Genomic DNA, 12,991 nt, shown 5'->3' on the forward strand with positions numbered 1-12,991 from the left:
TTACAGTCGACACAGGTGAATAAGTAATAGTGAGTAAAACACATTTAGTGCCAGTAACTATATTTGGCACTCCCAGGTAAAATACATAGAGCACAACAGCCAAGGAACATTCATTACATGCGTAAAACTCTGAGCTTACAATAGCACCAGAGAGGTCTCTTAAATTCCACATGATGCACTTAGCCGCCGTTTCACACGAAATGTATTCTTCACACAATTATAACAAAGGGGTTTACTGGACCACCCAGAAGGGGTATTGGGAAATCGGTTCACGAAATCTGGTTTTGATTGCCCCATGTAAATGGGGTGTTTGTGTTGTGATGCAGTGGAGGCCTGGGTTATTGAATCGAAACTGTCCAAAGATATTACCGTATCTACCATAAAGCTATTGCTAGTTGATATGTTTTTGTTGTGAGTTTACTTATTATTAGACACTGTGTTGTTACTTGCGAAGCAGTGGCATGTTATTGTGCAACTTTGAATTTCGTTTACCTTACGTGAGACGTGTTGTCAACAGATGGTGTTATCGGAAACTTGATAATACAGGGTAAAGGATTTATCTGGGATGAGTTTTCATCGTGAGTCACTTTCAAACAATCAGACGCCAGTTAAGAGAAAAAGAGGGTATTCCGAGGACGACGAAATGTCAGGTATATAATTTGACTCTAATTTTACGTGTGGTGTTTATGTGCCTCCTGCTATAAATTGGGAAAGATATTTATTTAATCAAATTTAATGATTTGTGATGTTGGGGGGTTACATCATGTGTACGGGTCTAATACATGTTTTCTTGATTCTTGTTCATTTAAGATGTAAAACTGCTCTAAAAATGGCATTTGCTGACCTGTTTCTAGTTCTTCCCTATCCTCATTCAACCTTATAAGTAATCTTGAAGTTATCTCTTGAAGAAAGTTTGAAACTCACATGTGAAAAACACGTGCAGCATTCGTTGTACTGTGTCAGAAGTGAATGGGTACTTGCTGTCTTAATCAGTTGCATGGGACATTCCACACAAAGACTCCAAGGTGTCCCCACTGATTCTGTTAAAAATTTATATGTGTGTACATATGTATGTGTTAGGTCACTGTACAAAATTTTGGCTCAGTTCTTTCACCGGTTCCAGATGAAGTGCCATTTGAGTGGGCCCATACCAAATCATAAAGTGCACGGGGTAAAAAATTTGGCCAACTTTGGTATAGCTTTGTGCGACTGTTGTGACATGTATCACCTTGAATTTTTGTAGGCCTACACTATTACAACTTTTAGTTGCTCGGAAATTATTATCCCTTACACTAATTGGTCTGAAAGTGCCAAAATTTATCGCAAAAGAATTAAGTCACACTTTAAATAGTTATGATTTTATTGACCCTAGTCTCAAGTGTCAAATTGAAAATTGAATGTTTGCAGCATTTTTCAGCACCCGTTTTTAATATGGCTACCATATCTGATTTTTTCTTAACTGACACCATTGGAGAGACCTCATTTTTTGCTACAAGGAACATTAAAAAGTAGAATGGTAATTTTCCATATAAGGTTTTTAAACTATCTTCAAAGATACCTTTGCTTTTATGCATACTGCGTGCTTGACAGAATAGCTTTAATGAATGGCATACAAAAATGAGCAGATAAACAACTCTGTTGTGAACATAAGAAAGCAATAAGTTCATAAAATGAACCAAGTGTCATAAATTTGTTGCCGGAGTTCATGAAACCATTTTCATGTCTCTAAAATTCTCTTCAATGCTCTTCAGCACCTATGACGGGTAATTGTATCTCTGACCCATGGAATTGGCACTTGGAGCTGGCAAAATGCCTATTATCTGTTGTTCTGGGATCCAGCAGGTGTTCTTCCTTAGGGGCCAATGGAATGAATTAGTTGGGCCATGTGGATGCATGAAACTGAATAAGGCATCTCGTTCTTCCAGTGATGTGTCACAGATGTTTCCAATCTACCATTTGTTCTCGTAAATGCAGGCCATGTATTGTCCAGATTAGATGCTGGCAATTGGAGCACTCGAGAAGTATGCTGATTGATCAACACTTGCAATAAATGATACTGTATCATTGGAAACTCTTCTAATTTGTAACCGTTTTTTATTGATTAGTCTGAAGCAGTGATTTTCTCTGGTCCCTGCAACCGTGCAAACTTTTTCAAGTCTCCTTTCTTCCAAAGGTCTTGCAACATCAATTTCTTCCTTTCTAATAAAAAGGATTTTGGTTCCATGAACTTGCTCATCACAAAATCTGAATAGATCACTTGGTGTTAGAATTTGATCTGAAGTAGGCCATTGGAGACTTGCTCTTGCTGCTAATCGCTTTGTTGTGCCCCCAATACCATCACATGGAGACTGTCCATGGCTTGTGGTGAAGAAGTTCCATTCTGCACTGATACTAAAGTTATTGCAGTGCTGACATAGATTATGAAGTTCTTGAAATTTTTCCATTGCTGAAATAGCTGATGTGCTTCAGCACTGGAAAGTGGGCTCACAGGTGATCTATCAGGTTGGAGCAGAAAATATGACTGTGACTGTATCATGTTGCAAGCAATCACTGATGATGCAAAAGCTAAGAGACTCGATCTTTCCAGTCAAAGCCTTGTAATAAATAACAAAGGGATGTGGCCTGACTATTTTCCCAATGCATGTCTTGTACAGCGAACTGCGCAATAAATGAATAATTTTCTGCAAAATCCATCAAAACAACCAGCTTTCCACATTCTAGACTTTCTTTGGTTTCTTTTAGGTAGTTGCTTTGATACTTTGCTATGTACTGATGGGATGAGGGATTCACAATTTTGGCCACAATGTTTTGAATAAATTCGTCAGTCGTTGACTGCTTTGTCTCCAGGGTATATTCGTCAGTGTGTATCCATTCCTTGTATTCCATTGCTTCATCAGTGTCATTCCCTTCAAATGCAGCTTCTACAAATCTTTCCAAGACTTCTAATCCAGGGCATTGGTCACATCGTTGGAGCATGCAATCTTTTGAATCCATATTGCAAACTGTTTTGGCTAACAAACTCTTGTAATCATTCTTAATTGGAGTCGCTGCTAGCATCAACTTGACATTTTGATGAGCTGTACAAACACAAACTGAATGTGTTCCTGCTGTGATGTACCACTTTTGCTGGAGTTCATAATATTTAGAAAAGCCAGCTTTTGGTAAATTTTGTCTTCAATATTGATAGACTTCTTTCAAGTTATAAAGCATCAGATGTTTCTGCATATGAACTTTTGGGCCAGCTGGTGGCCTTATGGCTACAAAGTCTTTTCCAGGGCAGATTCAGCTGACTTCATCACTGTCATAGAATTTTGGTACACTTTCCTTAATATCTTCTTGCAAAGCCTTTTCTCACTTTGGATCTGGTTTTGCTAATACGCCTTTCTCTTCCTTCAGCTTTCTGGCAGTTTTCACTGTTTGCTCAGACATGTTGAATTCTTCCATCATTTTTTTAATGCTCCAACTGCTAGTGGCCAAAGTTAAAATCCGAATTTTCTCAGAAGCTGAGGACACCGCCAGCTTTGCTTTCAATTCATTGATGAGCACTTTGTACATAGAGCAATCGTGGCATTTTTGACCTGGTGGCGGTTTTATGACATCATCTGCTTGAAGCCCAATTTCAGCAGTTTTGGTAGCCACAACCATTTGAATTTGTCTTATTTCTCATTTTGCGTATCCACTAGAATCCCAGTTTGAAACGTGCTGAAATTTTTCAGTGGTGACACCAGTTGCTATCAAGCTAGAGCTCAAGCTGTCTGGAGCAACTGTAGTATCATCTTCATCAGACTCTGATGATGGCAATGGCTTGGCCTGTTTTGCATTGATGTCAACTCTACAAGCAGGGTAAAGCTTCTGTCAAGGCTTAACGTCAACTGTTGTAAGTTGTTTCAGAAAGTCGGCTGTTGCAACATCAATAGGACGCAGACCTTTGTTGAACACATGAGTCTTCTTTTGTAACGGATTGCAGCATGGTTTCTGCAGATATTGAAACCTGGTCAACAGTTCTGTTTCATTATGTAAACATATTTTGGCATGAAATCCAACTCATCGAATCAGCAAATTCCAATCCTCCTCAGAGAGGTTGCTAATTGACTTCAGAAGGCATTTGTCCTTGGTGAACTTAGTTAACTGACTCACAGCCGTGTTGATTTGTTGTTCCATTGTTTGTAGCCATAACAAGTTGTAACTTCGTTAATGATTTGGCAGTGGATTGAAGGAATCAACCAAGCTGCAAGTTTTGCATACAAACTTGAATGATACCCAAATCAAATTACATCTTATATAGTGTGAATGTATAAAATTAGAATACTGGAGAATATTACAGAAAATTCTGGAAGTTTCTAGTGCCTTGTTATAAAACTGTTGTACCTGAATATAACTTTCTGGAATCCATGCCTTGTTTTATAAAACAGTCATACCTGCATATCAAATATCCAGAAATTTCCCAAACCCATGCCCTGTTACAAAATAGTCATACCTGCATATCTAATTTCCAGAAGTTTCTGGAACCCATACAGGTTGTTACAAAAAGGTACGGCCAAACTTTCAGGAAACATTCCTCACACACAAAGAAAGAAAATATGTTATGTGGATATGTGTCCGGAAACGCTTACTTTCCATGTTAGAGCTCATTTTATTACTTCTCTTCCAATCACATTAATAATGGAATGGAAACACACAGCAACAGAACGAACCAGCGTGACTTCAAACACTTTGTTACAGGAAATGTTCAAAATGTCCTCTGTTAGCGAGGATACATGCATCCACCCCCCATCGCATGGAATCCCTGATGCGCTGATGCAGCCCTGGAGAATGGCGTATTGTATCACAAAACCATCCACAATATGAGCACGAAGAGTCTCTACATTTGGTACTGGGGTTGCTTAGACAGGAGCTTTCAAATGGCCCCATAAATGAAAGTCAAGAGGGTTGAGGTCAGGAGAGCGTGGAGGCCATGTAATTGGTCCACCTCTACCAATCCATCGGTCACCGACTCTGTTGTTGAGATGCGTACGAACACTTCGACTGAAATGTGCAGGAGATCCATCGTGCATGAACCCCATGTTGTGTCGTACTTGTAAAGGCACATGTTCTAGCAGCACAGGTAGAGTATCACGTATGACATCATGATAATGTGCTCCATTGAGCGTAGGTGGAAGAACATGGGGCCCAATCAAAACATTACCAACAATGCCTGCCCAAACGTTCGCAGAAAATCTGTGTTGATGACGTGATTGCACAATTGCGTGCGGATTCTCGTCAGCCCACACATGTTGATTGTGAAAATTTACAATTTGATCACGTTGGAATGAAGCCTCATAATGAGGATTGACACATTGTTGGATGAACCATTTGCAGAAGTGTACCCGTGGAGGCCAATCAGCCGCTGATAGTGCCTGCACACGCTGTACATGGTACGGAAACAACTGGTTCTCCCGTAGCACTCTCCATACAGTGATGTGGTCAAATGTACATGGTACGGAAACAACTGGTTCTCCCGTAGCACTCTCCATACAGTGACATGGTCAACGTTACCTTGTACAGCAGCAACTTCTCTGATGCTGACATTAGGGTTATCGTCAACTACACGAAGAACTGCCTCGTCCATTGCAGGTGTCCTCGTCGTTCTAGGTCTTCCCCAGTCACTACTCATAGGCTGGAATGTTCCGTGCTCCCTAAGATGCCAATCAATTGCTTCGAACGTCTTCCTGTCGGGACACCTTCGTTCTGGAAATCTGTCTCAATACAAACGTACCACGCCACGGCTATTGCCCGGTGCCAATCCATACATCAAATGGGCATCTGCCAACTCCGCATTTGTAAACATTGCACTGACTGCAAAACCACGTTCGTGATGAACACTAACCTGTTGATGCTACGTACTGAAGTGCTTGATGCTAGTACAGTAGAGCAATGAGTCGCATGTCAACACAAGCACCGAAGTCAACATTACCTTCCTTCAATTTGGCCAACTGGCGGTGAATCGAGGAAGTACAGTACATACTGACGAAACTAAAATGAGCTCTAACATGAAATTAAGCGTTTCCGGACACATGTCCACATAACATCTTTTATTTATTTGTGTGTGAGGAATGTTTCCTGAAAGTTTGGCTGTACCTTTTTGTAACACCCTGTATATGAAACAGTTGTATCTGCACATCAGGGGAACAAAAGTATCATGCTGCAAATAATTGTCTGACAATTCACATCAAAAGTGCCTTGACATTTTCCGGCATAACGACTGCCAACACAGTAATACATGCAGTAAGCATAACAGCTTAGGATTCTTTAAATCTGTTTTAAATGCCTTATATGGAAGATTACCATTCTACTTTTTCAAGTCACTTGTAGCAATATAGAAAACTGATTGTGAAAAGTGCTAGAAATTTTCAGTTTAACACTTGAGACAAGGGTCAATAAAATCAGAACTATTTACTCATAAATGCTAATACTGGTGTAGAATAGTGAGCACGTAGTTGTTGGCTAACAGCCCAAAAGTTCAGAGTTGATAGCAATATAGAAAACTGATTGTGAAAAGTGCTAGAAATTTTCAGTTTGACTCTCGAGACATGGGTCAATAAAATCAGAACTATTTACTCATAAATGCTAATACTGGTGTAGTATAGTGAGAACCTAGTTGTTGGCTAGCAGTCCAAAAGTCAAAGTTCCAGCTGCCTTCCCCTTATAGCAAAGGATGGTTAAAGTAGGGCTTGAATCTTTTGTGATAAATTTTACAAGGCACTTTCAGACCAAGCAGCATAATGGATAGTCATTTCTAAGGAATTTGAATTCTTTAGCTGCATTCAGCAACAAAAGTTGTGCTAGGATACAAAAATTGAGAGTGATAGATATCACTGAAGATGCACAAAGTTATGACAAAGTTAGCTGAATTCTTCACACCGTGCACATTGTGACTTGGTATGGGTCTACTAAGGTGGCCCTAGTTCTGTGGAACCACTATAACAATTTACCCAAAATTTTACACATTGACGTAACACATACATATGTATACAAGAACAAGTTTTGAACTGAATGTGAGATGGTCGAGTGGGGACCATTTGTTATTCTAGAACACTTGATGTGGAATGACCCGCTTGTAACTTGTAAGTTCCACAAACACAGTGATAGGGGAAACTTTTATCTTGTATTGGATCATCCGCCGTGTGAATTAAAGGCACTGGCAGAAGGTGAAAGATTTTTTTAAACAATTGAAATTATAATGTCTGCTTGCCAATATTCCTGCTCCATAAATTAATTTCAGATTCTTTGAAATTCTGAAGGTAGCAACTATAAAATACAGGGAGCGAAACTTCATGTGCAATTTGTACAGAAACCAGACTGCAGGCATTTGTTGAAAGGAAGTGAGGCAGACTTGCTCTCTATGCCCCGTGTTATTCAATCTCTACTTTAAGCAGGCAGTAGAGGAAACAGAGGAGAAATTATTGGAGTGAGGTTAAAGTTGAATAAGAATAAACAATAAAAACTATGAGAGGTGGCAAAAGACTTTTAAGAGCATGTGAACACAATTGATAGTGTCTTGAAAAGATGTTATAAGATGATAATCATCAAAAGTAAAACAATGGTACAGGCTGTGCTGGGGGAATTAGATTAGAAAATGAGACTTTAAAAAGTAGTAGATGAGTTTTGCTATTTGAGCAATAAAGGAACTTGTGAAGGCTGAAGTAGATAGGATATGAAGTGCAGACTGATAAAAGTAAGGAAAGCATTTCTGAAGAAAAGAAAGAATTGTTAACTTTGAAGTGTTAGAAAATCCTTTTCTTTTGGTATTAACGTAGACAGGGTTACCATAAGTTCTTGAAATCAGGGAACTTCAAAAATGTCAGGAAAATCAGGGAAATTTGAAAAAGACACTGGAAACTTGTCATTTTTGTCTCAATAGATTAAATGGCTTGCTTACTGAGATGTCATGCATCGTCACTGCCTGTACTCAGCTGAGTATGTGCACTGCTTCCCTACTCCCTCATTCTTACTGCTTCTCCCCTTCCTACCATTCCCCTCAGCTTGTAGTCAGTGCTGCCACCACTTCTTGTTGTTAGCCTAGCAGCTGCCGACAAGAGGCGGGGAGATGTGAGGAGTGGTTTGTTTTGATCAGATTCTCAGAGACTGTTGACTCAGCGGCCGGAGACAGCAGTCATGTGTGCATGAGTTGTGTGAAAGTGTGTGTGCTCTCATTTTCTGAGAAAGGCTATGGTCAAAAATTTAGTTGTGAGAGTGTGATTGTCTTTTCTATGTGCCTGTCTGTAGCGCAGTGATCAGAGTATTTGTGCAAGTTATCTGTTGCATGGATTGATCACTATGATCTCATTTCATCAACATCGTGTCTGTGACTCATGAATAGCTACTCACATGAATGGAGTTCCATGTTGGGCCAAAACCGCAGGTGATTTCTGCAGGTATATCGAACGGTTCAGGCCTACTGATTGGAAGCCCATCGTTTCCCACTAATGTGCAGGCCCTGCCCGTATGATCTAGACTCGCTGACTTTCCCGCAGGCCACATCTGCTTGTGTGTGGCATAATGTGGAAGATTTTTGTGGTTTATCCATGGACCCAGGACTGTGGTGCTCCTCGGCAGGTGAGAGGCCAAAGGCGATGGATTTCAGGAATTGCGATTGTCTCCCTACAAGTACATTGCACAGTGCAGTGTTTTATAGCCTTTTTTTTCCTAGTACATTTTGGCATTTTGAAAGTAGTTCATGTATCAGAAAGTATAGATGATAAGAAGAAGTAAATTGTGGCAGTTGCTCACTTTTTGTATGCTGTGTACTCATATATTTCTCAAAAGAAAAATCACACAAACCTGAAAAATGAAATGATCTTTGGCACTGATGGCCAGGAGTCCCCATCTGGGTAAGTTCGGCTGCCAGATTGCAAGTCTTTGTTCAGGTGCCACCACATTGGGCGACTTGTATGTCAGTGATGAAGAAATGATGATGAGGACAACACAACATCCTGTCCACGAGCGGAGAAAATCTCCAACCTGGTTACGAATTGAAGCCACGCCCCCTGTATGGTAGGCAAACACATTACCACTCAGCTAAGCAGGTGGACACACAATACCTCTAAAATAATAGACATAACACAGTGGGTATTAACTGACAATAAAGAATATAGCAGAACCAACATTTTATTGGCAGTCACCTATAGTGTTGATTTACACAACTATTCCCTGCCTTACATGCTTGCTCCAAGAGGCCTACTTTTTTCTGAGGCTATTTCTGAAATCAGTGAAGGTATTTTAAAACTGTCTTGCAACTGCAAGGAAATGTGTGTTTTTGTCACCAAATGTCTTTTTTTTTTTTTTTAGTTAAAATATCATCAGTAATCTTAATGAAACACACATACCATTAGGCTTGCTTTCTCCATCTAAAAACAGTTCATTACAAAAGATGTTGATGTTAGTACTTAAGATTGCTCACACATTTAGAAATACAGAAGTTCCTAAATTTTTTTGTCAACTTATGTCTTTACTCACCCTTGAGATCTCAAAATTTGTCTGGGAGAAATGCTAAAACTTGTCTGGAAATCAGGGAAATATCGGAATTTCACTTGGGGAAACTTGTGGCAACCCTGGTAGAGTATAGCGTTGTATGGAACTGAAACATAGACAATAAATAGTTCAAGCAGAAAAGAGAATAGAAGCTTTTGAAATGTGGTGGGCAGGGTGATTGGAGTTGAGGCATCTCCTGCCGCATGCTCTCTCTCCGTGCCTGGTGGATCATCAGCCCTACCTCCTCTGCCAGTTGCCTTGTTTGCCCCCTCCCCCCCCCCAACCAACCCTGTTTTAATTGCTTTTAGATGTAGTTAGACCCTTAGTTGTCATGCATCATAGTTTCCATTTTAGTGTTAACATTTCAACAAACAGTGGGTGCTGTTCCCCTCTTTTAACATGTGACTATATCAGATCAGAGGTTGGTCAGCTGTGGGAAGGATAGCCTCTTTCACATGCAGAATGCCAGGGAACTTGCGCCTGGCCCCCACCGACCAGATTATTTTTCTCATCTTATTTTATCATTGTCAGTACAACTGATATCCATTATGTTTGTAGCCTTCAAACTTCTATTATTATGAATCTCCTGACTATAAGGCATTCTTTACTCTGTAACTGTCTTTGCCCTTAGGTGGGTTAATGAGGCATTAGATATTGGTGGGGTTTCTCTCACTTTTGATGAGTCCTGGGTGACCCTTTGTCTACATAATGGCCTGGCCACATACTTTTATTTCCCTTTAAATTATTTCTCAGTTCTGGCATGAATGTTGCTTTCAAGGTCTTCCACTCCTACTTACTGTGATGATTCGACAAAAGTTTTAGATGAACCATCTTGACCGGGGGTCAGGTAACCTCTCTGTTTAGTCCTTTATACTGCAGCCAACCAAACAAATGTGATCCTACATGAAAAATGCTGAAGTTTAGAGGGGCAGATCGAATAACTAATGAGAAGATATTGGATCAAATTGAGGAAAAAATGAAATCTGTTGCACCTCTCAGCTGTGAAAAGAGATTTTTTGACAGCGAACATCCTTAGGCTTCAAGGAATTGTCAGTTTGGTAACAGAGGAAAGTTTGTGAGTGGTGGAGGGGGGAGGGGGGGGGGAGATCTTAAAAATTATGTGGAGACCAAGGTTTGAATACAGTAAACAGGTTTGAATGGAAGTAGGTTACAGTAGTTGGGCAGAGATGAAGAGGCTTGCACAGGATAGAATGGAGAGCTGTATTGGAGAAGACTGAAGGTGACTATTACAACAATCACAGTTAGTGCAGAGAAAGTGTATTTTATTTGTAAATCTACTGATACGTACCACATCAAAGCAGTTGTTGCAGATATGTTCCATGGCAAATGCAATAAACTGTCAGCTTTGGATAAACAGATTGTTATCTTCAAAGTGGCTGAAAAACTGATTTTTTGTTACAAATTTCATTACTTTTGTGAGTGTCTGAGTTATTGATACTGAACTGTTGATACACTTCAGTTGGATTACCTTTTATGTAGACAGGGTCTATTTCAGCTTAAGAAATTTGGGTAAACACTAAACAAAAAGCATTTGTTTATTGCTGTGGTTAGTGGTTCTGAAATTTCAAAAAGTAATATTACTCAGGACATCACTTGAAATATCTTATACACCAGGACCCTGAAGCTTCTGCATTGCCCGTGACCCCATTAACTTGCATTTTCTTCCACTCACTCATGGTACAATAGCTGTTTTGCATCACAATAATTGCTGGGTTTTCAAATTTCAAATCTCATGTACAGTTATCCACTACTCTGAAAATATACTCTGAAAATTTTCCACTACAGTAAAAAATTTACTGTAGCTGTGAGACTGTGTCCTTTGTTCTTTCAATAGAACTCAGACTACCCTGCATGGATTATAGACTCTCAGTGTAATTTATATGTAATCTTTTTAGCCTCCAGTTTCTTTTCTGTAGAGTCTTTCTCTTGCAATTTCTTTACCCTGGGCTCTGTTTGAACTTAAAATCATATATTGAGCATGACAGGAACATTTTTCACATTGACCAGTTTGCAAGTGTAGTCTGTAATTTGTTTGGGTATGTTTTGTCTGTTTTGCAAATTGCTCATGTCATATGTCTTGGGTGCTTGTGAGTAAATACCGGAAAACTAAGGTCAAAAGAATATTAGATACAGATTGGAGTGCATACTTTGATTACTTATTGCTAATTAACAAATGATAATGCACATCTCTGAGGATCTACATTCTCCTTTTCTTTCACTTCTTTTGTTGAACACATATTTTGAGTGCCAAGCAGTCTAAGGTAGATAACGAACTGGCTTAGTATCCACATCCATCATTAATGTTAAAATTTTGAGGTTTGGTCATTCACCATTATCGTGCTGTATGAGGTCAAATCGGAGGAAAATCATTTGTGACAAATTTTCAACCATTTTGTGACTACAGCATTATTCTGAATCAGATTCCATGCAGAAATTTTTCTTACTAATTCTCCCGAACTGCAGCAGTTATTTGTGATTACTCTATAAGTTATTATTGTGTAAATATGTTATATAAAATTGCTACTAAATTTATGGTTGCTTTGATGTCAAACAGAAAACTATTATCACCTCCAATTTTCTGGCTCAGAAGATATAGTTGCTGAACAGTTTAAAGAAAACTTGAGCCTCATTTCAAATAGGTACCCCACTCGTACAATTATAGTCGGTGGCGACTTCAATCTACCCTCGATATGCTGGAAAAATTATACGTTTAAAGCCAGCAGCAGGCTTGAAACGTCATCCGAAATTGTGCTGAATGCTTTCTCAAAACATTATTTAGAACAATTAGTTCATGAGCCCACTCGAAGGGTAAATTGTTGCAAAAGTGTACTTGACCTCTTAGCAACAAATAATTCTGGACAAATAGGGAGTATCATGATGAGTACAGGGATTGGCGACCACAAGGCAGTTGCTGCTATGCTGAATGCCATAACACCCCAACCATAAAAAAGAAACGCAAAGTATATCTATTTAAAAAAGCTGATAAAAATGCCTTTAACAGCTTTTTAAGAGACAGTCTTCACTCCTTCCGATCTGATCACATAAGCATAGAAAAGATGTGGAATGATTTCAAAAAGATAGTATAGACAGCAGTTGAGCGACATATACCACACAAATTAAGAAGTGATGGTACTGATCCCCCATAGTACACAAAACGGGTCAGATCACTGTTGCAGAAGCAATGGAAAAAGCATGCCAAATTTAAAAGAATGCAAAATCCCCAAGATTTTCAAAGTTTTACGGAAGGTCAAAACGTAGCATGTACTTCAATGTGAGATGCTTTTAATAATTTCCACAAGGAAATTATGTCTCGAAATCTGGCAGGAAACCCAAAGAGATTCTAGTCATACATAAAGCACACCAGTGGCAAGACACTGTATGATAACAATGATGAAGTCACTGATGACAATGCCACTAAAGCAAAGTTATTAAACATGGTTTTTCAAAAATCCTTCATCGA

The 12,991-nt window shown here is 39.3% G+C and overlaps 1 protein-coding gene across 2 annotated transcripts in view; it reads left to right on the plus strand.

The window, feature by feature from the left end:
* Positions 1 to 274: 274 nt before the first annotated feature.
* Positions 275 to 12,991, plus strand: part of LOC126261688 (poly(ADP-ribose) glycohydrolase) — a 121,148-nt gene continuing 108,431 nt past the window's right edge. The window contains exons 1-2 of one of the 2 annotated variants that reach the window (XM_049958562.1): positions 275 to 411; positions 518 to 650. In XM_049958562.1, coding sequence (XP_049814519.1) covers positions 566 to 650 — 85 coding nt within the window. In that variant the 5' untranslated portion in view covers positions 275 to 411; positions 518 to 565. Of the gene's footprint in view, positions 651 to 12,991 lie in introns of both variants that reach the window. The other variant, XM_049958561.1, reaches the window with a different exon arrangement.

Source organism: Schistocerca nitens, chromosome 1 (genome assembly GCF_023898315.1).
Source record: "Schistocerca nitens isolate TAMUIC-IGC-003100 chromosome 1, iqSchNite1.1, whole genome shotgun sequence".
In the NCBI taxonomy this organism is placed as follows: Eukaryota; Metazoa; Arthropoda; class Insecta; order Orthoptera; family Acrididae; genus Schistocerca; species Schistocerca nitens.